This window comes from Rhododendron vialii, chromosome 6a (genome assembly GCF_030253575.1).
Source record: "Rhododendron vialii isolate Sample 1 chromosome 6a, ASM3025357v1".
Lineage (NCBI taxonomy): Eukaryota > Viridiplantae > Streptophyta > Magnoliopsida > Ericales > Ericaceae > Rhododendron > Rhododendron vialii.
This window is the reverse complement of record NC_080562.1, coordinates 9,482,584-9,510,305: the sequence shown is the minus strand read 5'-3', so window position 1 is coordinate 9,510,305 and position 27,722 is coordinate 9,482,584. Positions and strand designations below refer to the sequence as shown.

The window sequence follows — 27,722 nt, the reverse complement described above, 5'->3', positions numbered from 1 at the left end:
TTTATCAAACAGTTTTTCAGCTTAAAAATTTCAGCATTCAGTTTTCAGTACTTAATTTTTCAGCTTTCAGTTTCAGTTTTCAGTTTTATCAAACAGCCCCTTAGTTTATAACTTCTACTTAAAACTATAGTAAAAGATAACCATCAATTTTAAAAAATATAAGGCCTCCAAACGGGCCCTAAGTTTAACCTAGATTCGGGTTTCATTTTTTCTTCACTTTTTGTACTTTTTGGGAGAATTTTTGAGGGACCCATCGTCCTTTTTAGAGTTTGGAAAAATTTTATACTCCAAATTTGCTTTTGGTCCTCCATTTTTAGAGGACCAAATTTACTTTTGGAGGACCAAACTCTAAAAAGAATGGTGGGTCCCTCAAAAATTCTCCTAAAAAGTACAAAAAGTGAAGAAAAAAGGGAATAAATTACAAAAATTTCCCCTCAATGTGTCCCATTCATCTTCTATTTTGGAGAACTAGAGATGGATCGGAGATGCCCAGGCATCTCCAACCCATGTTCTATTCCTTCATTTGAGAGTATGAAACTCCTCCAATCCATCATCTCAAGCCTCCTCTATTTGAGAGGATGAGATTTTGATCCTCCATATTTAAAGGATGAGAGAAAATATGGAAGATCTCCTCTGAAATCACTTTATAAATAAATAGAGGATTTGTGATTGGAGTAAATAAGAATAATAATTTTCTCTAAAATCGCTTTATGAATAAAATAAAATATTTTGATACTCTCAAATAGAGTATTGGATTGGAGATGCTCTTACGGGCTCGAGTCGCTCGATCGACTCTCAACCCTTTTTTCTCTTCGCTCACGAACTGGCGGCAGCGTATTGCAGAGAGAGCCTATTAGTTAGTGCTTTTTTACCACATCCAACGGTCACATTGAGTCATTGACTGCTTCCGTTTTCCCCTTAGGCGGTGGTCTGTGCCCTCTCTGCCTCTCTCTCTCTCTCTCTCTCTCTCTAACTTGGTCACCGCCTTACATCAACTTGAATGTCGGGATCGCAGAGATTATTCTGCGTTTTCAATCTCAAACTGTCGTCTTCTTCTCCTCCTTCCTCCTCACCTTCTCTCTCTTCCAGAACCTTCCTCTTCTCTCACTCCACTCCCTTCCACTCTCGCTCGCTCCGTTTCCTCACCTCGCTCTGCCGTCCAACCATGACGCACAACCAGGTACCGTGCCCTAACATCTCTCATTTTTTTGCGCGCGAGGAGTTTATCTCAACATATACGTAGAAGAGACAATAAGAACGGCCGAACTCGTCTGTTTTGTGTTTGCAAATATGATTGACCGAGGGTGCATTGTTCGTTGTGATCGCTGTTGTATTGCTTGATTAGTCGTTGGCGGGAAACGGAGATGTCGCACCACGTTCCGCTCGTAGGCGGTGGCCGTGTGTGAGCGGGGTGGTGCCGAGGCCGGGTCGGCAAGGCTGAGTGTTCGGCCAGCTCCGCCTTGGGCCCACCCAGTGCGCACATGGCAGACCATGAGCGGAATAGTGACGCCACGTGATGTCACGGTTACACAAAATATTTTGGCATTGATAGAGCCGCGTCAGTCAATTTTTTTGTTGTAATGAAAACAGAGAAGTTAAGGAACGTTTTTTAAATTGGCAGTGACGTGAGATTTGAAAAAGGTTAGCGTTGGATTTTGATGTGTCTATGGAGCGGATCTGAATCCTGGCTTCAAATGGTTGAGAATGAGGGAACATGGTATAATGTAAGCGGTGATGATATTTGCATTAGAAAATTAAGTTGGTGACCTTGTTATAAAGGTTGCAGTGAGCAAGATTCTTTAGTTTTGTGATTGTGGAATTGTTTGAGATAGTTCGTTATTTGCGTAAGAGTTCCATTGCACTCCTTTGAGTCATTGTTTTTGGCAACTCTTGGACAGGTAGAATTTAGAACAATCTTAAAATTGCTGATATTCAAATTAATGGTTCATTATTCGGGCTTCAGCTCATTCCTACATGCAAATGTGGCAACAAGCTTGCCCGCCTTGTTTGTTGTACCAATGAGTGATCGTCAAGTAGTGTACTGATTAAGCCTTTTTTTTTTTGGTATCATATCTACTGTCTTGAAATTTGGTGCCTGTGTATTTTGTAGCTTTGCTTTTGGAGCATCAGATTGGTGATTTCAATTATCTTTTTTTTCCCCCGCTTTGTTTCTCTTATTTACTATTGATGCATTGTTTTACCAAAAGGTAATGCTGTTAATTTCTTAGTTCCATATTTTACTTTTGTTTTTGTTCTCTGCGCGATAATTTGAACCTGGAAACTGCTTAATTGCTCGCATATTTCCCTACATTTACATACCTTGATTTTATGAATGACAAAAGGTGGCTTTGGATTTGGATTCCTTTTGGTCTCGGTTTTGTAGCCTGAGATCTTGTAACAATTATTTTATTATTGGACACAGATAAGGGTTGGGCACAGGGAACAAAGATGGGAAGAAAAGCCAGGTTCCTCTCTGATGTCTCCACGCAGTGACAGTGTGTCAGCAGGGGCAGCTGAACCTATCACTAGCAGACTTGGTGCAACTAGTATCGCAGAAAACAGTGGGCATACCCATGCTGCCACTCCGTCCATACAATTTGGTAGTGTTGGATCACAGAACCGTGGCCCCGTGGAAGGGCAGCATGCTGTCTGGAAACCCAGGTCTTATGGAACAGTGAGGGGAGCCACAGCTATAGAAGTTGAAAAAGCACCTGCTGATCAAACAGCTGAAAAAACCAGTGCTGATTTGAGCAAGTTATTTAAGAGCAATATATTGGAGAATTTCACTGTGGACAACTCCACATACTCCCTTGCGCAAATAAGGGCAACCTTCTATCCCAAATTCGAGAATGAGAAGTCTGACCAAGAGGTAATTTGTTTCTATTATACTTGATTTTGTTTTGTAGTCCTAATGAGGTATAAATGATTACCCTAGAACAACTTATTCGTATATTTGTATTATGTTTCAAATCATCATATGAACTCTTTTTAACTTACTTCCTATTTTTATTCGCTAAAAGGAAATGAAAGCATTACATATCTGTTAATTGCTTATGGTATTTCACAGCTATATTAGATAATCATGACGTTTCCTTTATCATTATAAATTCATTGATATCCAGAAATTGCAACCTCTGTGGATGACAGAGAAGTGTTCAATAAATGTGGCATTATGGTATAGGTATGGGTGTGCACTTCATGATCGAAATTAGGTTAGTAGGTTTACAATTGAAATGGATTGTAACAGGATCTTTTGTGAAACTTTTAAATCATAGAATTTCAGGAATTCCTTAACATTGCATGCCATGAAGCATCAAGCTCCTAATGGCAACTATGAGAGCAATGTAATGATGATTTGCAGTGGTTCTTGATTCTCGGATAATGATTTTGGTCAAGCTAGTAAAAGGTTCCATCTTTGAAATATAATGGTCTTGAAAGTGAATTGGTGCAGTAATCTGGTCAATTGTCTTGCGGCCAGTCCCTTTTCTTATTCTCCACAATCCATGGATAGGCACATGTTAGCATTGTTTATTGGCTATTTATAGCTACACAGTTTTTTTCTTGGTCTGTCTGGTGCTCTGACTACCTTCTATTATAGCTGTAGGATGAATCATTTTGTGGTTTCCCGCCCGTTTTCTCTGAAGTGGAAGCTAGATTTTGCATGTGTTGGAATTGGAAGTGCCCAGGGCTGTGCATAGTTTGTATCACATTTATGTTACTATTCTTGAGAGTCTGCTAGTACAGAGATGAAACTATTAGTCATGAACTCTTAAAAAAAATGTTAAGCCAAATGTTAAGCCTCCACCATAAACCTTTGTAGTACCCCGTTTGGGGTCAGGCAAATTTGGTCGGTCTTCATGTGTGGCAGCATATACTTAGTATACCATGTCTTTGTGATCGTTGCTAGCTACTCCACATTTCATAATTACTTTTTTGCTGCTAAGTTGGTGGATGATGATGTCGTTTGTTTCCTCTCAATGCTACATCTGAAATTAGACTTGCATCAGTCATTGCTTTCTTGCTTTTGTTTGCTTCAGGTAAGGACGAGGATGATAGAGATGGTGTCCAAAGGTTTGGCAACTATGGAGGTTGGAGATCTATAATCCTCCGTTTCTTTAATTTTCTGTGATGAGATCTTCTCTTTCAGTTATGTAAATTAGAAAAAACCTCTTAGTTTTGTGGGCCTATTTCGTAAACCTACGCTTTTGGGACAGTTGGGTAGCTTGACTTACAATGTTGGCATATTTTGTACCAACTTCGGCTTTTGGCACAGTTTTGATGATCCAACATGGAACCAGAGATTTGGATTCTGGGATGTGTTGGGTTTAGATTTCTCCCTGTGAACTCTGCTTCTGGGGATAATGAGTGTTTTTGTCTCACGTGCAAGTTGGGATGGCGCATGAGAGAGAGCTTGATATAGATTGATGGACTAGACCCATCTCCTAACCACTTATGGTTTTTTCACAATTGGTGATCTAACAAGTTTTTCACGAAGTACATCTTTGGTTGTTTGTTTTGTAACTTATGTTCCTAAATTTTCACTATGGAGAACTTGTTTATTCCAAACAGCTTATGCTTTTTGGACTATTGATTTATCTAACAAGTTTTCCACTAAATACATCTTTGGTTGTTAGTTATGTTCATCAAAATTTACTTAGAACTTATTTGTGCGAACAAATCATGGGATTTATTATTTTTACTAGATGGCCCAATGATACTTTCATTGCCCAATGATACTTTCATTGCTGCATAAATGTTGATTGTAGTTTTTTACATATAGTGTTTAATTTGGGGATATTGCTGCTTGCAGGTCTCGCTAAAACATTCAGGGTCTCTTTTCATGTATGCGGGTAATGAGGGTGGAGCTTATGCCAAAAATAGCTATGGAAATATGTAAGATTAAAATTTGTGATCCTTGACCGGCTCCTTTCCAACTTTTTTGTTGATGTTCTGGTTTAATTTCCAAGTATTACTTAAAGTGTGCTAGGGATGTACTAGAGGGAGTAGGCCTTAAATCCTAACTGCTACTAATTAACAAGTATGAGCTGAATTTTCCATTCAAGCAAAACAAATACCATTACATATCAAATGGAACTAAATAAAGAAATCAAGCACCACAAGAGAACTATTTATGTGGAAATCCGCGAAGGGGGGAAAAACCAAAGGTATAAGCTGAGAAACAATCCACTATTCAAGAAGTAAATACAACTTAGGCATCTTACAACCTCGTAGCTAGGATGCAATCGCAACTTCTTACCACCAAACCACAAGCATTAACTTGTTATCAGCTCCTCATGTGGCTCTCCGCTCTCCTATCACAACGATTGGCCACTCCTTCTAATAGACTGTCCTCTTTGGTACCCTGCAATCTCTTTTTACTGGGTAAATTCTACTCTACAATTAGAGGTTTCGAGATACACTTTGACGGAGTACTACAAGGAAAAAGACTCACTCCTATGGTTGTTACAAGTTAAGCCTCCGCTATTCTGGAATGAGTCGATATTTAATATGATTGAGCAGAGAAACTCTTTGAGGTTCTCCAACAAGGTTAAAGCAGAATTGATTCAACGCCTAGAGACAAAGAAGTGAAGGGACTCGGCGATATACAAATAAGAGCTACTGAATAATTGAAGCAGAAATCGCAAAGCTCTCTTTTTCATGCTTTAGGCCTTCCCAGATTCTCATATTCATAGGCAAAATCTAGTGAAATATCTCCAAAAAGAGAAATGAAATGCCTCCAAAAAGGGCGGAGTTCATTTTCTTCTTTGCTCTTAACATCACTTAAGTGGGTCCAAGGGAAAATGTGTTTTCATCTGCTCTGTACCGGATTTTCCTCCATTTTTACCCATGCACATTAACATTATCTGTCTAGTTCAGGGATAAGTTGTGCAAGAGTGTGCACATACTGCCCTCGAGTTGCTAGTATAAGGGGTGAGTTACTGGAGCGACTCCCTTGTTTGTTACTCCTAGCCTTCTTCGTCCTGTTTTTGACCTTCAAACCAAAGTGTAGTTTCATTACACCAGACTACAGTAGTACAAATTCCAAAGCACAGTCTTGCAAAACAAATTACGGAACTTCTCAAACTGTCCATTTGTATTACTACTTACAAATCTTGTGAACATGATTAAATGAATGCTCTATAACTTTTTGCTTCAATTTAGTTTTGTCCAAGGTAAATGACAACTATGTGCGTCAACGTATCTTTTTTTCTTTTTGGATAGTTTCTTTGATAAAAAGAGAACTAGGTGTGTTGAGGGAACATTATTGTGGATGACTCTGCACTCTTGTCCATTGTTATTTTGATTGACTGCTCTTATTTTTGTCCACTTCTTCATGCATAGATCTCTCATTTGTGAGCTTGTGAGGCAAGTGGAACAGTAAGATAGTAATTGTAGGTTTAAGGGTGATTTTGCGAAAGATCATGGCTATCAGACAAACAGGCTTGCATGGGATTTAGTTATATGAAATACTCAATAGGGAATATCACATGATTAGGGTGATTGCTGGGAGAAACTTTGGGTGCTCTTTTAAGGAGTATTCTAATCATATATGGAATGGTCATTTTGGTTTTCCAGTGTTTAATTATTTGTGCCTTTAACTGATGTCATAATTTTACTTGAATTTAAAAATAAGCTTGCTGGATGCGATGATTTTGGTGCAGATACACTGCTGTCGGTGTTTTTGTTCTTGGAAGGATGTTTCGCGAAGCATGGGGAACTGAAGCCCGCAAAAAGCAAGCACAGTTCAATGACTTCCTTGAGGCATGTTTTCACATGAGTTTTTTTTTTTTTGAAACCTGATATTCATTGGCACGATCTGATTATAAAATTTCTTGAGTAAGTTAAGCAACTTTTTCACATACGTTGTAATTTTTTTTAAAAGTTAGTGAAGTTACTTCATCTCGGGATGTTGGCACTTTCTTTGTTTACATAGTGGCTAGATCTCTTTATATGATGGATCTACTGCAATGGATTGATTATTGATTTGAGACGAGTTCTTGTTCCTCTCATTGTTTTATTTCCTTCTGTGAAGCATTATTCTGCATTTTTACCAATCTTATTGATTTCAGATTCGATGAATCATTTCACCTTCTTTTCTTCCTGCTACCATAGATATACTCTATTCTGTCTTTTTCCCAGACTGGAATGTAGGCCTTTTCACTTGCAGAAAAGTGGGAATGGTGGTCTTTAAGTTCAGTTCGTAGCATATCTCAGCTATGCATGTTTTCTCACCCCTTGCGTCCTAGGTATCACACCCGTGCACTATGATGATGAGCATGCTTATATTTTTATTTACATTTGCTTCTTCTTCTTCTTCTTCTTCTTTTTTTTCTTTTTTTCCTAGCTGATGAGAAAAAGCATGATTCCAATTGTTTCTTTTAGAATTTTTCTTTGTTCGGGAATATTAACATCAATAATTTTCCAGAGGAATCATATGTGTGTATCAATGGAACTGGTAACTGCTGTTTTGGGAGACCATGGACAACGTCCTCGAGATGACTACGGTAGGACATCTTTTCTCTTTCTTCACGGAAGAGTTATTGACAATCTGTTACCTATACATTATTCTTTGTCTTTTTGACACAAGTATTTATGGGTTGTGTCAAGATATTTTGTGTGAATACTTATTGCAGCATATATCTTTCTCTTTTCTATGATAAGTTTCCTTTGTTTCCTCTTGTTTCTTGCTTGTTACAAAACCTTTCCCGCTTTTAGCACTTAATAACCTGTCCGTGTAGGTTATTATATCGTGCACAAGTTTCTTCTAAACTTACATCACTATTGATTTTGAAGACCTATTCCTTTGAGCAGCCTTTTGTTGAAGGAAATAGTTTTTTTGGTGCTTGTGTTTCACATACTGCTAGATATGTGCTACTCAACATTTCTTTTCCAAGCAGACCCCCAAAAAACCTCCCTAAGAGGTTATATTTTCTTTAAAAAAAATCGGGTGATGAATCTGCACCAATTCATGGCGCTCATTTTCATTTCTTATATATTGGCTTCTTCCTTAGCTTATACTGTTAGGAAAAATGTCTGAGTTTCTTATCATCAAGGATGTTTCTCATCTGCCTTATGCCATGGTCTTATTTATCCTGATGGTTGTGTCCTTTATTTTCTTGAGCAGTGGTTGTGACCGCAGTCGCGGAATTGGGCAATGGAAAACCAATGTTCTACTCAACTCCTGATATAATCGCCTTTTGTAGGGAATGGCGCCTTCCGACAAATCATATCTGGTTATTCTCAACAAGGTGGTGGCAGTAGAATTTTCTAGATGATAAACAATGAGAGTAGAATTTTCTAGAGCTGTTGTAATGTGTGTTGGTCTAATTGCATTTTTTGTGCTGCTATTTTGACTTTTATCCCTTGGTTTGCCCCAGACCTAGTACTCTTCTTGTGATATAGATTGTATCTCTTTAATTATTAGGCGTAGATGGCTATTTAGTATTTACCCTTGGCTACAGTGGAAGAGTATGAGTTTTCCCAGATTTTTGTTTCGAGGAATTATGAAGAATTTTATTTTATGGTTGGCTACCCTGCGATTCTGAACTGTAGAAGAGTCTGTTTGCAACACCTAAAAGTATTCATTTGTCATTCTACATTTGTTTTCATTTGTTTTAAGAGAACTAGCGACTACAGGATTGTAGATATCCTTGCAATTGAGTCGCATGAACATGATTTAAGAACATGAGAACTACATCAGGAACATCAGGCATTAGTAGAGAACGCCTTCTGTTGCCTAAGGAATGCATCGCTAGTTTTTTTGTATGACAATTGCTTTCTTGTTGGGGCTTTAAGTTTGGTCCAGTATGCACTCTGATGGTTGATTATTTAGTTTTTCCATGGAAAACTTGACTCAGGATCAAAGCTTTTATGTCTGATTTATCTGTGTTCTTACTCTAGGAAATCAGTGACATCGTTTTTTGCTGCCTATGATGCACTCTGCGAGGAAGGAACAGCAGTGCCTGTATGTAAGGCTCTTGATGAAGTTGCTGATATATCCGTACCAGGTACAGTTGATGTATAATTACATATTTAGTTCCGGTGATGCTTATGTATTCCTATGAACTTTAGTCAAGGGCTTTTCTCATCTCGGGGTTGTGTTATGAAAGGGGTATACTATCTACAGCCTGTACCATGTCAACAGTGCAGTGCACTACAGCCTTTTTCTCCAAGGTTGTGTTTCTTGCAACAAAGTGTTTTTCGGTCTAGTTATTCTTTGGGGGAAAAGACTCTACAATGACATTAATTGTGAATTTGTTTCCATAAAAGTTAGGGATATTTATGTTCTTTGATGTGCACATATGGTAGATTAATATTTAGCTATACAAAAGTGTAAGATGTATTTATCTATGTTAAATGGTGGTGAGCATGTGCCCCTGTCTGTGTCTCTTTTTCTTCATGCGAACTCTTACTGTTTCACACCTCCAACGAATAAGTGGTTTTGCTGTTCTGCTCCTGATCACTCTTCTCTCTCTTACATCTTGCTTTGTAGACCCCAATTTCCAGCTGCCTTTTCTAACATACTTTGACATCAACACCTCCTTGTGTTTAGGGTAATTCGTTGTTTGGCCTTTGGACTCGTAGGCATTAGCATCTCTAGCTGATTTTATTTACTAAACATTCTAGCTCTATGTATTGCTTCTAATAGATGCTTTTTATTTCTTAAATTAAATGTTGAAGTGTAATTGGTGTTGAATAGCTTGATGTACGTTGTTGAGTAAATTTACTACTATCTAACATGGAATAAGAGCTCTCTGGACCCTGGGTTCAAGTCTCGCTGTCCGTGTTTGTTCCCCGTATTGTTTGTTAGTGCACAATCTGTTCTGTATTTGTTTGTGCTTCAAATTAAGTTCATTTTGGTTACCTCTCCGCATCTGTTTGAGGTTGTGTTGAGTAGCTTGATAGACATTGTTGGGCACAAATTCTGGATAGCTTAAGCTTTTGGGACAATTGGGTGATCTAACAACTGGAAATGTCAAAAATAGGAAACAGGTTTGGCAAAAACAAACTATAGTCGTGGACTCGTGGGCCTTATTTTTGTAGTTAGCTTTGAAAGGTTTGTTTGCAAAATTATAGAAAATGTGAATTTATAATTGTGCACACCCTGCTACATGATTTTTTTGACAGATTTTTTGATGAGTTACCTTGTAAGGCTATAATGTTCCCGTCGTCCAGGGTTCTTGTAATATGCTAAGCCAATATTGTTGTCCCTTTAGCTAATGTTTTCAAGCTCTGCTGAATAATAAATTGGCTAGCTTGATATGCAGGATCAAAAGACCATATAAAGGTGCAGGGTGAAATCTTGGAGGGTCTTGTGGCCCGTATAGTGAGCCATGAGAGCTCAAAACATATGGAGCAGGTTTTAAGAGATTTTCCACTGCAACCTTTTGAAGGAGGTACTGTTATGCATCTTATGCTCTTAGCTCTTTGAATGTTTCGTTACGAGTATTCTCTGTTCTAGTCATTTCATTTGTCAGCTTCAGTCTTGTCACTCTTTCCTTTCATTTGTCAGCTGACTCAGCTTATCTCTTTAAATTTAAACTTAATTGTCTCATTGAAGGGTTAGAATGTAACTTAAGTTGAGACATCTAGATTCGCCAATCAAAGGTTTAGTGAAGTGGCTAATTTACTGAACCTGAAGACGAGGTTTTAAAGATTTTGAATGTCAGCTATTTCTGCTTTCCCAGAGTTTGAGCTTTGGAATTGGTTGAATAAAGGCGAGGTGTAGATGTAAAATACTATATTGAGCAAATACATATGTTTTTGGTTGCAAGTGTAAAAAAATAAAGGATAACAGAAGGGGAAAAAAGGAAAACTAAAAGGGGGTGGAACATTTTTCTTGATTATTAAACAATTTTTAGCATTCCTGACTTTGTTTGTTGTTGAGGGCCTGATATATGGAAAAAAGAACCTTTCTAACATTAGCTGAGGGCCTGATATATGGCTTTGTTTGTTGTTGGGTTACCGAAGAATTGACTCACATGGGAGTCACTGGAGGTTAGGGGGGCCACTGTTTCAGTGGTATTCTGAGAGCAGCCGCTTTGTGCATATATTGCCAAAGGTTAGGTCTGTCTCCAATCATCCCCCGCCCATACCCCCAATGATTGGGTGGGTTATGTTATGTTGTTGTTGTTGTTGTTGGGAGTCACTGGAATCTGCATTCTAGCTATGAGTTACTATGATTACTGTAAAAGGGAGCATGACTTGTGGAAAGGTTTCAAATGAACATACATTCAAAACAAAGAACTTTTTGGTGTGAATGTCGCCAAAGCAGATCTGTACAAAGACAACATTGTTTTCGTCCTGTATTCACATCCTGCATTAATTGTCTGCTTGACTTCATTAGTCTTCATTCCAATCACTTGGGACTGGCTGTCTGGATTTGTTCCATTGTTCACGAATTGGTTCTGTTCTAAGACACCCTGAGCTTGAGTCCGAGTATTATATACCATGTCTTTGACTCTTTATTTGTCCTTCCTCTTGTCCTGTATTCACATCCTGCATTAATTGTCTGCTTGACTTGAGTAGTCTTCATTTCAATCACTTGGGTCTGGCTGTCTGGATTTGTTCCATTGTTCACCAATTGGTTCTGTTCTAAGACACCCTGAGCTTGAGTCCCGAGTATTATACACCATGTCTTTTGACTCTTTATTTGGCCTTCCTCTTGTCCTTTTGGTACCTTCCACCTGGTATGTCTATTAGTTGGTTTACACACATGGTGGGACTATCTCATTAAATATTCTCTGATCTGATTTTCATTGCCACCACCTGTGGCACTCACCTTTCCCATTCATTGTTCTCATCACAATTACTTCCATGTTGTTGTCCTTACTAAACATTTGCAATGTTTGGTTGAGTTGTCATTCTTCTTTTAAGTTTGATAATTGTGTTGGCAATGGATTTTTAATAATTTTTATGTCGTTTGTAAGTTGCCTATTATTGCATCGTATATTAGCCAACCTGGATCTTGGACTGAGCTTGCGGGAGATATGTGCTGCAAATAGGTCAAATGAAAATCAGGTAACCAGGTCCTTTCAGTATGATGTTCCAAAATTAAGACTTGTTTCATTCTTAAATAATTTTTTTGAGAGTGTTGGCACTTCTGGCTCTCTACTGCAGCAAATAAAAGCACTTCTTGAGAGCGTTGGCACTTCTTTCTGCCCCAACTATGTGGATTGGTTGGGAAACGGAGCAACTGATTCACATTCTCGAATCGCTGATCGTTCTGTTCTTTCAAAGTTTTTGCAAGCGCACCCTGCTGATTTTTCAACCACTAAATTGCAGGTCAGAATTTGTTGCTACTTGCTTATAAAAAGTTAATGAATAAGTAAATAACTTGCAAGTGAGGCTTTAGGTGTTGCAGAATTTTCCTGGTTATAAACTACTTAGATAACGGTTTATCTGTTTTCTGTTTTGTACATTCTGGAATCAATTTAATATTGATATATGGTCTGATGGAAAACCTATCTGAATTTGGCAATGAAGTTTGCTCGTGACTTCAGAAATCTGGATTTCTTCGTTCTGTTCTGTCTGCTTCCTTTAGAGCTGCATAATCTCAGTTTTGCAGGTTTTGGCACTCGGTTTTGTTACTTCCTTGGCAAACTCACGATGCTCTCCGGGCTCTCATCATGAGTTTGAGGGAGGGTGTGAAAGTATTATGCATCGTGATCTCGTCGTATCTTGTATTTTAGGCATAGAATCGTATCGTGATAATATCGTAATCATATCTCTTTGTAATCTTCTATTTTAGGTATAGATTTCTAGGCTTTTCTCTATTTAAGTTTGTGTTAGCATTGGATCATTTTCTCTCAATATTCAGTAATACAAATCCGTTCTCTCTCCCATTTGTTTGTCACGTATGTTTTGTCACAATTATATCCTTATTTGGCCTGTTGATGCTTTAAATGATTCTGTCTGAGCATAACAATCCTATTGAGCCCATCTGATATTATGATTTTGTTAATCGCCGTTTTGTATATTTCTTGGCTTCATGTTGGATACATCAATGTTGCAGAATTTTTTTCCTGACCTCTTATTCTTACTTCTCCATGATTTTAACTTTGATTCTTTGTTCAAGTCAGGAAATGATTCAGCTGATGAGAGAGAGGCACTTTTCTGCAGCCTTCAAGTGTTACCATAATTTCCACAAAGTTGGTTCTGCATGTACTGACGACCTGTATTTTAAAATGGTCATTCATGTCCACAACGATTCAGTGTTTCGACGATATCAGAAAGAGATGAGGTACCTTTTAAACTCAAACTTGTAAATGAGTGATTCATCTGGTCTTTTGCTTGACATATATCATGGATGATGGAATTCATTTTTTCGCTATGCATGGTCCTTCCATTTCTTGACTGAACATCCTTTTTTGTGTTTCAGAAACAAACCAGGATTATGGCCTCTATATCGAGGTAACTGTCTGTCTTATTATTTTATTATGAGTTCTAGTAAGAACTTTAGATTTTGCAACCTGGAGAAGTGTCCCTTCTTGAAGCCCTTTCGGACATTTATCCTAGGAGTCTAGGACCCGACTTCTCTACAGTTGGATTGCAAAGGAGCCTCTACAGTTGATTCTCGGCCATTTATCTATACACTCAATGATTCAAATGTGTTAAAGTATCCTACCGGTAAGATATTAGTGACAAATCTGGACCATTTAAAACACTTTGGGACGGTTTTGATCACTGGGGCTGCAGATGAGCCATATACTTTATCTTACGCCCAACCACCTTGAAGAGAGGTATGATGTCAACTGTAAGTTGGATCAGATGATCCAGATCCCTTGATCATTGCAGTAAACAAGACTTGGAAGTGACACTGGTCAATAGCAGTCATAGTACTTGTTGCAAGAATACAAGTAGGATGATGAAGTGTATATGTTATTCAGAAATGATAGTGAAACCTACACTGATGGTGTTGATTCTAGAAATCTAGTAACACTACTGAAAGTTGTGCAAGAATTTTTTGTAACGTTTTGATCACTTTATTAAGTGCGCATTTTCTGTTAAATGACGTGGTGGTTCTTACTTTTCCAGGGTTTTTTGTTGACATAAATTTGTTCAAGTCAAACAAGGAGAAAGTTGCTGAAATGGACAAAAACAGCAATGATTTAGTGGAAAACGTCAATAACAGTGACGGAACATCAAGAAAAGATGGCTTAGCTGATGAAGATGCAAATTTGATGATCAAGTTGAAATTTCTGACATATAAGGTATGCAGGCCAAGGCGAAAAAGCATTTAGTAGATAAGCAAATGTGGATGATGATAATCTCACTACCTCGATTGCAGATTGAAGATCACCATTTTAGATCTTTGGTCTAGTTGTTTTGTCTTTTGATATTGATTGCCTGCCAATTATCTTTTTTATCCAACTAAAACAACTTAGTAGAAAATCAGTTTTCTCCTTTTCATTTCAAACGTAGGGCCTTGTGTTCTTTTGAATATGTACTATTTGCTCCTTTCCGCTATGTTCTCTTCAGATATTCTGGAAGATCACACATTCATCATTGTTCTTCTTGTGCTGCACAGTTGCGAACCTTTTTAATCCGCAATGGCTTGTCAATTCTTTTCAAGCAAGGTCCGGCTGCTTACAAGACCTATTATCTGAGGTAAAATTGTCCGTATTTTCACGAAGTTATGGTTGGATCTGGAGGAGCATGATGAGTTATTTAGTTTTGTTGCATTGGAGAAATTTTTGTAAGATTAGAAAAGATTTCTTTGGCTGATGTGATTATAATAAGTTGGAGTCTCTATATGTATTTGATTGTGATCTATTATTACAAATTGTATATAAATGTGTTTCTTAAATACACTGTCACTTGATATGTGTAATAGTCTGGCAAGTGGAGAATTTTTGTAAAATTCTGTGGATAAGATAAGATGAGATTCATTTGACTCTTGTGAATCCTCTTGATACGAGTGTCTGTATGCAATTATGCATAGATAGTAATAGGGACACTTGAGTTGTGGTTGAAGCATGCCTAGGTTTCTTGTGCTTAGTGTGCTTCACATATTCAGAATGCAACCAGTCTGATATACCCCTGTTTTTTCTCCTCCCCAATTATGGTTCCAATGGTTCCATAGCTGACAAAATTTCTAGGGGTGTGAGTTTTGTTTTTTAGATTGTGTTTCTCTAGTGGTATGATTTTTGTATTTACAATGTGCTTTATCCTGTATCCATCTCATTGGAGGCTATTGGGAGCGTTTGGGCTATCATTTTTCTTAGTATAGTTTTGGGTACTTCTGCTTAATATTTATTTCAGCTTAGTCATATAAACATGCATGGCTCAGATCCTTGGATCCTTTAAATTTGCACCTTTGAGTACTAAAGTGCATTTTTGCAAGATTAGGTTCCAATGGTGGCTTTTTACAAATACAGTTTCACTAGTTCATTGAATTTATTTTCCCTCACAACATAGGAATCATTCAAAACATACTATTTGATTTTGTATTCATGACATAAGAGGAGCCTTCGGAAAAGAGACCAATCTGTTCAGAAAGTAATATTAGGAACAGCCGAACAGGCCAATGCCAATTTTTAAGGTCATTATAGTTGATAGAAGCTGTTATGTGACTTACGTCTGTTGTACCTAAGTTTGAGGTGCTTTGCATCTCTGACCTACGTAGTATGGCTTTTCTCTTGTAGTTATTTGATCCTGTGTTTGAAACATTGTGTCAGAACGTCCAAATGATGCCATTATAGGTTCTTGCGGTCTGCATATCACTTTTCAAATTATTTCAACTGAGAGCATTTTTAGTTTCAAAGTGCAAAGCCAAGTGGATGAGTGCAACTATGACACCGTTGATATGGGGACCAATTATGCTCATATTTGTATTGCACATGTTTTTTGAGAATATTGTCAGTGACTATTTTTTTACATTTTAGGCAAATGAAAATATGGAACACTTCCCAAGAAAAGCAGAATCAACTCAGCAAGATGCTGGATGAATGGTAATGCTGTTTATTTTTGCACTTGCTGCATTTTCTATTTGGTTTTACACTTCCGGGAATGCAACGTGCGGCATGCTGAATACATGTTATTCTGTGTATAGGGCGGTTTACATACGAAGGAAGTATGGGAAGAAAGCGTTGTCATCATCCACTTACCTCAGTGAAGCGGAACCATTTCTTGAACAGTATGCAAAACGTAGCCAACAGAATCAGGCTCTGATAGGATCTGCTGGGAACTTAGTGAGTGCTGAAGATTTCATGGCAATTGTTGAGGGAGGTAGAGATGAAGAGGGAGATCTTCATACAGAGAAAGAGGAAGCACCTCCAAGCCCAAGTACTTCTACCAAGGATACTGTGGCCAAGGATGAGGCTCTGATAGTATTCTTTCCAGGTATAAATTTATAAGAGAGAAATTTAAGTCGCTACAATACTCTATGAGAATTCATGATGTTGCATAATAAAAAGTTTAATCTGGCATGAGATGATTAATTTGGCTACACCAATGCACTGTCGCCACTTAGCCTGCCAGGTTTGCATCCTACCACAGAAAAAGGGAATACCATTGATGATGCATATATAAAGCATGGATTGGAGCACACTCCCTTCGCCTAGGCCTCTTGGTTGTAACTTGTAGACTTACTTATAACAAACCTACTGCTTGATTCCCCTAGGGGACCGCAAGGCCACCTTCACCTGCTAGCCCAAGCAATCCTGTGTGGGACCATTGGAGAGACAGAGACCCAAGGAGACAAGGACTGATTATCACTGCCATCTGATATGGGGGGCACTGACTATCACTGCCATCTGATATGGGTGGCTAACCTGCTCTGCGCCCGCGTAGTGCAGGCTTGACAGCATGCTTAATGCAGATGTGACAGGGCCTCCGCAGTGCAGGCAGGACAGGGCAGCTTGCAAAAGCATGCAAGAGACATGGTCACAACCTCCACAATGTCATTTACCTGTTTGTGGTATTGCTTCCGTCCAATAGAGACAAGCCTAGGATCTCCACTACTTATGTTTTGTCAGACCGAGGGGTGTGCCACCTATCTTCCATTGAATGGATCTTGTAATGTAGTAATGGAAATTATGAACTTTATATTCTATACAAAATTGGCACACTTTTTGAGTCAAGTCGATCCTAATTATTGAAACTTTTGGTTACTTATTTGGTTGTGTTAGAGCTTGTCTCACATTGGTTAATTATAACCTCCAAAACTAATATATGAGCCTGGGCGGCTTCTCCACTCATTGCCAATATGTTTTGAGTTGGATGCTTTAACATGGTATCAGAGTTAGGCTTGTGGAGGCATTTGGGCAAAACTCTCTTGATTGATTGCCCTGTTGTTTGTGCCTTAAGCGCACCTTGTTTCGTTGTGATCCCTACGTCATGGGTCCTTTATTTACCTCTCTGCGAGTGGGTCAGGGGTTGCACGTGCAAGGGGAGTGTTAGAGCTTGTCTCCGATTAGTTAATTATAAACTCCAAAACTATAGTAGTATATGAGCCTGGGTAGCCTTTCCACTCATTGCCAATTGATTTTTAATTGGATGCTTTAACAGTTGTTGCACAAAAACAAATATTTTCAATTGGCGCTACAAAGAGATTTTCCTAATGAAATCTCCTTTGGTTCTATCCCCTACAAATTGGCTAGGCACATAATATCTTGTCATCTCTCCTTTTCTCTCTTGGACTTGCTTAAGTCTCATCCTCTTGAACTCCATTGTTCCTAAGCCATCAAATTCCTACCATCTTCCACATGAGACTTCCCTTAGCTTGTTATGTATGCAATTTGTCCCAGCATATTATCTTGGGAGAGAAAAAAAAGTGTCTGGTCATCAACTTTGTAGAATTGCGTGCACGCGGAGTTCTACAAAATAGGAACACCATATCAGAATAGCTATTGGATAGAAGTCATTTTTCTTTATAATTTAAAAACCAATAGGGAAGCAGCCAAACACTTAAAGATCATCTTATCTGCATAAATCCAGTGTGGATAGTAAGGAAGTGTGGGTGCTATGTGTGAGCAGCCAAAAACTCCCCAACTTATTATTTGGCCAGAATTTATGGGCTATAACTGTGGCCAGCTAATCAACTAAAGTCATTCGAGTTTCGCTTGTGAGGGAAAAGAGTTAAGCTAGATCATGGTTTGAAGTTCTTTAGTTAATTGAGCTTGGCTTGAAAAGCTGATTGGCAGTGTATTGTTTTGTTGACAATCAAGGAGCTGGAGTTGAGCTCAAGATGAGTTCTGTTAACGGCTCACTCAAATCAAACCTCTTTAAGTTGTGGCTGAGCTCGGGTTTGGCCTGTCTTGTGAGGTTGCCATATAGAGTTGCTCATGGAAATTGAGTCGACCTTACAAGACGCCTTCTTGCTTTCCATCTGGACAAGTTTGTGTAAATAAACCTTGGGGATATTATTTTCCCCTTCTTGGTGGTGCATATGGATTTCCTTCCTTTAAGGGGATAGGTTACTCTCTCTCTCTCTCTCACCCATTTTATTTTCTCCTCCTTTTCATCTCTATCTCTATCTCTATATTCTACAAGTCTTCTTGCTTTCCATCTGGATGAGTTTGTGTAAATACACCTTGGAGACTATGTTTTTCCCCCTTCTTGGTGCATATGGATTTCCTTCCGTTGAAGGCATAGGTGAGTGTGAAAGACAACCAAATCACCAAGCTCCCTTTGTTTGTAAAGCTTTCCCGTTATGTGCTCAGCCAAAATTGCATGTTGAAAGTCCTTAGTCCTTGTTAACATGTCTCTAAATGCTCCTTTAAATTATCGGTTTCGTTGCCATCTCTCTATTGAGTTTTCTAATATTCTAACTTGAAATTTGTCATCTTAATTAACTCTTTGTTGGCTTGAGTTATATTCATGTTTTTCTTGTGAATATATATAGCCAGTCAACATATTTTCTTTCTTGTTAATAACTTCGAGAATTCAATCTTTGAATTTCCATTTTCAGGAATACCTGGTTGTGCAAAATCTGCACTCTGTAAAGAAATTGTAAATGCCCCAGAAGGTCTTGGAGATGATCGTCCAGTTAATAGTCTGATGGGTGATCTTATTAAAGGTATGAGATATTTTTGCGAAACTGTTATATTGATGATGCTTTGGAATACACGTGTATAATAGTGGTCAAAATTGGCCATTCTTACTGTTTCCTGATGTAATCTGTTAAATTTACTTAGTTATGATATTTCATAATTATGTATAGTGCTTTGGTAATATCTTATTTGATCCCAGTAAATATTATATGCTTCATGCTGCTTTGATGAACTGATATTGGAGTCATTTTCTTTTGTTGGATCCGCAAATTATGGCAATCTTGTTACCATTTGTCTACCTATCTTTAGTCTACATGTCTATGCTGTTATACTAAGCCAAAAGCCCTTTAGTCTGCAATTGGTGTCCATATGAGGAATAGGTAGTGTTGCAACTATCCTTCCTCCAAATTGTAACTAGAAACATAATCGGTTAGAGGTATCAATGCACTAATTACCTTGGTGGGAAAAATAGTTAAATATTTGACTTATAAGTGGAGGTTATCTAAGGTTTAATGCAAGAAAGAAAGTTATTGAACATGTATTCCAAAACTCCTAAATATTTTTAGCAAAATTAGATTTCTTAACTGTTATGCCTTCAGCAGGTGTTAAGGAGAAATTGGCCAATTGTAATGCGTGCTATTATAAAATACTTTCACCACTGAAGTGCTCAATTCAACAATTATGATGCCTTCTTTTATGCTTAATTTAGATTAAACTGGTAGAAATGGAGGTCTTGTCTCTGAAGAAATAATAGGTGATGAGAACAAAACCCTCTATTTGAAATCACATGAAATAACTTCAGTCAATGGCCTTGCTGGGGAAAAGAATTGAGAAGGAAGAATTCGAGAATGCTGACAGCGCTATTGCATTTTCTTGGATCCAGTATGTGGTGGATGTTATTTTATGTAGTGCTAACCCAGTCATAATACGAATGTTTCAAGTCTGATATTCATGCTAAGACTTAGCACTTGTATTGGAGGGAAGAAGGCTTATCGTATGCATATTTGACAATAAGCCTTTATTTCTTATTTTCTAGGCTATAGGTGTAGCTAATAGTATTTGTTACTCATATTGGTTCTTATATCACCAGGAAAATATTGGGATAAAGTTAATGAACAATGCAGGAGAAAGCATTATTCGGTTATCCTTGCTGACAAGAATGCCCCAAACGAAGAAGTTTGGTCAAGGGTAACTCATCTTTTTATTTTCTTTATCCTTGTTAACTGTATGAATCATTACGCTAATTTTTCAATAAAATGAAACTTTGGACCTTTGGTAGTAAAAGAAAAGGAAATAGTGACATTTCTTTGTAAATTTAGACACAGGTGATAGAAGATACATTTTTTAATGTGGTTGCATCACAAAGACTATTTCATTATTAGGTGTTCTTGGCGAGAGATTCACATTGGATATGTGTTGAACCGTAGTTCTTAACGTGTGGCTACACTGTGTCTGTGGTTTTCTGGAGAGATGCGAAACAAAGATAGGAATATGTTGATCTGATTTTGGGGATGGATTATTATATCCAGTTGCGTTATTGTCTAGAAGACAAAAGGGCATCCCCATTCTAACCAATTTTCCTTGGTAATCTATCACCTTCTGCCTTGAGCTGTCACAAATTGATATTATAAGCTGATTAAAGCCTGAGCATCTTGTCTGTATTTCTTGGTTTTTTTCATCTTACCCGATTTTATTATATTTTCTACCATGTATACATTGTGATAAGCTTGTCAATCTCTGAGGTTATTTCATGGAAAAAAAATTCTTCCCACAAGTTTGGTGCCAGAAATTCTGAATGTACGGGTTGGTGGCTTTTGCAAATCCTTGTTGTGGAGGATTGGTGTGTAAACACCAGTTCAAAGCTTGTGATAATTCGGTTCTCACAACGTTATAGGGTGGAGGATTATGCCATTATGTGTGGACTATTGCCTATCTTAATCAAGTGATAAACAGTAGACCACCTATTTCCTAGTTGTGTTTCGTTGGTCTTGGTTATCATCAATATAATACAGAATGACTTGCTGCCTTGATTTTGTATAGTAACTGTCGGAAATCTTGTTTTTAATGTGAACTATGGGAATGTCCAGCCTTAGTTAGGTGTGCAAAAGATTTGACTGGAGGCGAATAGACTTGATGAGTCATGCCAATATGGACACATGTACCAGTGATTTGAATGCGTAATGCGCATGTGTGTCTGGGTACAGGTGTAGACTAATGTGTTTTTCCCACTATTTTTTTTCTCGTGGTGGATCTAGAGAAATCTATGGAAAATTATTCGGATATTCATGCAAATTGGATGTTAAGGGATATTTGGCTTTGGAGGCCTTTGCTGGATTGGGAGTTTTAACAAATTTCTTGGTTTGCTTGCTTTGAGTCTGGTGAGGGAGTATAGCGTTTGTTGGACGAGCAGAAATTATCCTCCTTTATTCAGGCACTAAGGGGGAGCTCAGGTGAGGTGGATGGCTATGTTTGCAGGACGTTTGGAAGGTGGTGGGTCCTACCACGGTGGCCATTTTTTGGTTTGGATGGTGGCTCGTGGAAAATCATTTTTGATTGACAACCTTACTCAGGAGACAGAATGTCTTGGTCAACTGGTGCTGCATGTGCAAAAAAACTGGGGAGTCACATTCACACCGAATTCATTGTCTAGGTCTTGGAATTTTGTTGTCTTGTCGATGTGTTTGGGATTGATGGATGCTTGATGGAGATGTGGCCAGGGTTCTGGGGAGCTGGAGGGTTGCCGAGTGAGGAAGGCAGAGCAGGAATATAATATCCTAGATTCTTTTGTCGCCCTATTGTTACTTAGCTGGATGGAATGGAATAAAAGATTCTTTCCAGGTGTGGAGAAGCCCATTTCGGCTGGGGAGCCGTTTCTTGATATTATTTTTGGTTGTATATCGGGGCTAGTTGCAACTAGCCTAGATCTTTTGTAGTTTTCATCCATTACCTTATTATGCAAGTACAATGGACTCTTTTGTGCTCTAGGTTTTTGTTATCGTCTTGTGTAAATGGGTGGCATCTCCTTGATACATTTTATGACCACTACTTCAGGTGAAAAAAAGTGCGTATGCTAATTTTTATTCCAAATGGTTGTGGTGTATATTTGGGATTCATAAGAGAAGAGGTACTGGTTTAGGTAAAATGCAATCTTGAAGGAGCTAAGCAAATGATTATTCTGGATGCATTTTGTGTTCTTTCACCATATTTTCCTCATATCTTCTATTTGTTTATTGCACAGATTGAAGAAATGTGCAGAAACACAAGAGCATCTGCAGTTCCTGTTGTACCTGATTCTGAAGGTAATGCCTAGCTCTTCCTTCAGGTGTTTATTCTCGAAATTTATTGGTTTCAAGCTTGAAACTAGTTTTACCATGTTTTAGCCTCACCTTGCTAGTTTAATTGCTTTGATGCATATGCTGGATTTGTTGTTTTTAACTTCCTGAATGTTCTGACAAATATGTCAATAGTTTCTCTTGGACATCCTAACCTAGTCAATCTGAGAGAATTAGCTGGAAGGCAGCCTGGAACTAAAACCAAACCAAACCAAACAGAGCCTCAAGAGCCAATGAATAGAGATTTAGCTGCAACTACAGTTTAATACTAAGTTTTTTTTTTTTTTTTTTGATCATCAGTTTAATAAGTTTGTAATGCATAATTTCCTCTCGGTTCCACAAGGGCAAGAACTTAAGGAGAAACGTAGGTTTCCATCCTATACGAGGCAACTAGCAACCAATGCATCAAAACTTAAAAAATCTCAGTCAGAAATTCCGGATATGCTCAGCCATCAACTGAAAGTTGTGCCTCCCTTCTCCTTACAAATGAAATCACATTCATTCATCCTAAAAAGGCATACCCTACAACTGCAAAAAAGATGGTACTCGTCAGGAGAATAAGGGAAAAATCAAACCACAGAAAATGCATGGATGTGCACTATTAGGCCAATGGTTGGGCCTTGAGGCTCTGTTTGGTTTTGGTTCCAGCTAATTCTCTCAGATTGACTAAGTTAGGATGTCCAAGAGGACCCTGTTGACATATTTTATCAGAAGAGTTGCACTGTGGAGGCTTATAAGTTCTATTTCTTTTCATATCTCCCTGTTTTTGGTTTTTTTTTTATTTTATGTAACTGGTTGAACTCCTTTGGTTATAGATCTAAGAAAAACTTATTGATGTATTGTTAGAGCTGGAACATCCTTGTGTCTTTACTTATGTATCTAAGTTGCTGTTTTAATTTTCAGGAACTGAAACAAACCCTTTTTCACTTGATGCATTATCGGTTTTCATGTTTCGTGTGCTTCAACGAGTAAATCATCCGGTACTTGTTTATCTATGCTATTTTGATAGCTGATTTTACATTTGAACCCCTCTTGGTATGATTTGCATCTCCATGACTTTTCCTTTGTCAATCGTGAAGGGGAATCTTGATAAGAACTCTCCCAATGCCGGATATGTTCTGCTAATGTTCTATAACCTTTATGATGGGAAGGTAAGTTTTTTTACATTCTTTCAGGGTGTTAGAGCTTGTCCCACATTAGTTAATTATTATAACCTCCAAAACTAGTATATGAGCCTGGACGGCATCTCTAATCATTACCAATTGATTTTGAGTTGGATGCTTTAACATGGTATCAGAGCCAAGCTTTTGACAAGACTCTCTTGATTGTTTGCCCCATTGTTTATGCCTTAAGTGCACCTTGTTTCGTTGTTTGTTTAATCCCTATGTTATGGATCCATTATTTACCTCTCCGCCTGTGGGTTAGGGGTTGCACCTGTAGGGGAGTATTAGAGCTTGTCCCACATTGGTTAATTATAACCTCCAAAACTAGTATATGAGCCTGCGCAACTTCTCCATTGATTGCCAATTGGGTTGAGTTGGATGCATTAACACAGAGAATGCAGATTTATACTCATGAACGCATTTTGTGATCCTTTTCTGCTTACACTTCTCAGAGCCGCAAGGAATTTGAGGGTGAGCTAATTGAACGTTTTGGTTCACTTCTCAAGATGCCTTTACTGAAGCCTGATAGGTCAGTATTGTTTACTCCCACTTCGATCTCTTTGTTTTATTCTCCATTCCTATAGTATTATATTGCTGTTCTTTGTAGTTAATTGAAATTAGCGTAACCTGATTGCGCGTCTATTGTTAGTATGTTTGCTATTAGTTGGAACATATATCAGTTGGCGTTACTTATGTTTGACATGTTTCTACAAATTGAGACTACTTCAGACGAGATGCAAGGGGCTAGTCTATACATTCTGGGGAAGTCTGTGACTTATTTTTCGTTGTTTTGGGACATGTAGGAGTCCTCTGCCTGATTCATTGAAGTCTATTCTAGAGGAGGGAATAAATCTGTTCAAGCTTCACCAAACAAGACACGGCAGGTCAGTAATTGTTTGTCCTTAGAAGAATGTTTGTTCATTGTCATTTGTTCTATTTGAAACTGCAAAGCCACTACGCAATACCGCATTGATTAGTTTTTGGACTGAAACGATGAATGTGGTGATGACTCCGTAACTTTCTGTTAACTGTGTGCATTCCATAACTGTGTAGAATTGTTTCAAATGAGTGCTCAAGATGATTATGAGCACTTTCGAAGAGATGCCTATATAGCTTGTTCCAGCTGGCCAGCAATTTATCCTTCCGAACCAGGCACAAGAAATGCCAATCAAAAAAAAAAAAAACCAGGCACAAGAAACATCTTAACTTTAGTTAGCATAACTTATCTTAAAATAAGTTGGTTTGTCATTATATGATTTTTTTCGCATTTGTTAGTTTTGCGCCAAATTTTTGTGGATTATTTATTCGTCTTGAAGAGAGGAATCGGAAAAGTAAAAAAAATTACTTTTACTGAAATATTTTGGGAAATAACCACTTATTTCTCAAAATAAGTCAACTTATTTCACTTTTTCTGGTAAAAAGTGGTTATTTCTCAAAATACTTGGGTAAAAGTAATATTTTTTTTTACTATTCCGATTCCTCTCGTCGAGACGAATTAATAATCCACAAAAGTTTGACACAAACTAACAGATGCGAAAAAAATTCAAATAATGACAAACCAACTTATTTTAAGATAAGTTTAAAAGAACACATTGGACTTAACTTAAACTTAACTTAAATCTGAAAGTTGTCTTTATTTGAATTTTTTCCACATTTGTAAGTTTTGCGCTAAATTTTTGTGGGTTATTGATTCGTCTCGACGAGAGAAATCGGAAAAGTAAAATTTTGGCACTTTTACCCAAGTATTTTGAGAAATAACCACTTTTTAGCGCAAAAATGACAGTGCTAAAAAGTGGTTATTTCTCAAAATACTTGGGTAAAAGTAAAAAAAAATTTACTTTTCCAATTCCTCTCGTCGAGACGAATCAATAACACCCATAAAAGTTTGGTGCAAAACTAACAAATGCAAAAAAAATTCAAATAAGGACAAAATTTTCAGATTTAAGTTAAGTCCAAAGAACGCAGATTAGTTTTGGCAATTGAGATGCAATTTTGTTGGTTTTGGTGAAAGACGAATCAATGTATTTCTAATTTTGCTTGAAATTGTGTTATTTAAGTTTGTATTTCTTCCACCATCAGTGCTACAAGGTTGCGATGTAGTAATTAACTAACTGAAGTAGTATTCGGAGTGTTATTAATTTTTTAGTATCTTCACCATTTGTCTTTGGAGTGTTATTAATTTGTTCTTTGATCTTTTCTTTCTTATCTGGTTGCAACCTCTTAAGAATTCACGTTCTGCCTTTAATTTAGGCTGGAGTCCACAAAAGGATCATATGCAAACGACTGGGCTAAATGGGAGAAGCAATTGAGAGAAACTCTATGTGCCAGTGCTGATTATCTTAACTCCATTCAGGTTGGTGTACACTTTTAGTGCTTCACTGTGGTGAATTCTTGCACTTTGGTTGTTCATAACGCCCGGTAACCATTTTAATACAGAGTAGTAATGTTTTTTTTCCTCGGTTAGGTCAGGTCAATTTACATCTCTGTATGGGTTGCTAAATCCAAAAAAAAAAAATTACTCTTGTCCTGCCCTTACACACACGTACAGTACACACACAATAAAGAGATCAAGTTTTTCCCTTCTCCTTGATCCCAAGCCGCACATCTTTGCTTTACTGTAATCAGCGTGATTTGTATGCTTCCAGGTTCCATTTGAAGTCGCTGTTGAACAAGTAGTAGAACAACTGAGATCTGTTGTCAAAGGTGATTATAAAATGCCAAGTACTCAGAAGAGGAAATCCGGAAACATAATTTTTGCTGCTGTCAGTCTGCCCGTCAATGAAATCAGAAGTCTCCTTGACAATGTAAGTAGAATTTGCTTTCTGATCTATTGTAACAAGTGTTGTCAAGACAAAAATCTATTGTATGAGTGTCGCCATGTAACAATCCACTCTTTACTGGCTCAATAAGTGGTTGGAGCTTAAGCCCAAGTTATTTGTTAGTAACTGGTGACCATAATACATTGGTGATGCTTCTTGTAACTCACCAATCTGGGACAAACATAGTGTCCTAACTGCTAAACTCTACTAGCAACAAGTTAAAAACCTTAACTGGATAAATTTCTTCCCATCAATACTGTGGCTTAGTGTCTTATGACTCTTTTAAGCCGACTCTATCAGAGGGCCATAGTCACGTACCTGGTGCAGTTATGACATTTTTCTTTAAGTACGCTTCATAGCTCAAGCCTTTCCAATTACCTCATCTCAGTGTCTTAGACATCCTCTAACCTCCCGTGCCCCTGCTGCCATTTGGAGCTCCCCCTAAATGCTGTTTCCATTCTTGTCTACCTTTACATGTCCCATCTTTGTGGTGCCACCCTTTTTTGCGCTTAATTGTTCTTATCCACGTCCTTTTTGTCTTGCTCTCATGCATTGTTTTGAACACACATAAAATGAAATCCCTCAGTGCATTATAACACTCCACAATTTTTTGGAGTTTATGCGAAGCATCTTTATCTTGGAATGGATGAACTTCTAGAAAATTATGATTCCTAAACTGTGTCCTTTTTCTACCCTATTTGTATGATCAGTTGGCTGAGAAGAATCCCCAGATCAAGGATTTTCTTGGAGACAAGAACATGGAGACCAACCTTAAGAAGGCTCATGTAACGCTTGCTCACAAGGCAGTTCATAGTGTTTCAGCTGTAGCAAACTATGGTGTGTTCATTGATCGAGAGGTCCCTGTGGAAATGACTGCTTTACTCTTCTCAGATAAAATGGCAGCACTAGAGACTTGTCTTGGATCTGTTGATGGTGAGAAGATAATTTCGAAAAACGAGTGGCCTCATTCGACCTTGTGGACTGGTAAAGGTGTTGCAGCAAAGGATGCCAACTTGTTACCGCAACTTCATTCAGAGGGGAAGGCTATTCGCATTGATATCGATCCACCCCACACCATTACCGGCATAGTGCAATTCTATTAGGCTTCAAGATGAGATCAAATTTATTTGATGGAAAAGAAACAATTTTCTTGTGATATGACTTTTCCAGGTAAATATTTGAAAGAAAATCCCGACCAAAGGGAATTTTTTTTTTTTTTTTTGTAGGATCTGAGTTTTTTGCTTGGGAGAGTTTTTAGGTTGAGGCAATGGAAATAGAAAAAGAGAAAATAGTAGAAATCATGTGCCTGTTGACGCTCTAGTGTTTCTTTTTGTAAGTTCTATATGTTTTTTTCCCTGACAAAATGAGGATAGTTTTGTTGATCATTTTGTAAATTAAAGAGGAAAAAAATTA

The 27,722-nt window shown here is 37.9% G+C and overlaps 1 protein-coding gene across 1 annotated transcript; it reads left to right on the top strand.

Moving 5' to 3' along the window:
* The first annotated feature begins 874 nt into the window (after nucleotides 1–874).
* LOC131329464 (tRNA ligase 1-like) lies at nucleotides 875–27,722 on the top strand. Its single transcript, XM_058362584.1, has 27 exons — nucleotides 875–1,180; nucleotides 2,423–2,869; nucleotides 4,038–4,088; nucleotides 4,811–4,893; nucleotides 6,663–6,762; nucleotides 7,427–7,505; nucleotides 8,126–8,249; nucleotides 8,902–9,008; nucleotides 10,269–10,397; nucleotides 11,957–12,021; nucleotides 12,121–12,285; nucleotides 13,083–13,243; nucleotides 13,382–13,413; nucleotides 14,038–14,213; nucleotides 14,531–14,610; nucleotides 15,888–15,953; nucleotides 16,055–16,344; nucleotides 18,914–19,021; nucleotides 20,086–20,183; nucleotides 22,234–22,294; nucleotides 23,231–23,307; nucleotides 23,407–23,478; nucleotides 23,943–24,019; nucleotides 24,294–24,374; nucleotides 25,741–25,843; nucleotides 26,136–26,294; nucleotides 27,020–27,722. Exons 1-27 carry the CDS (start codon nucleotides 1,001–1,003, stop codon nucleotides 27,410–27,412), a joined length of 3,564 nt encoding a protein of 1,187 aa, XP_058218567.1. The 5' UTR covers nucleotides 875–1,000; the 3' UTR covers nucleotides 27,413–27,722.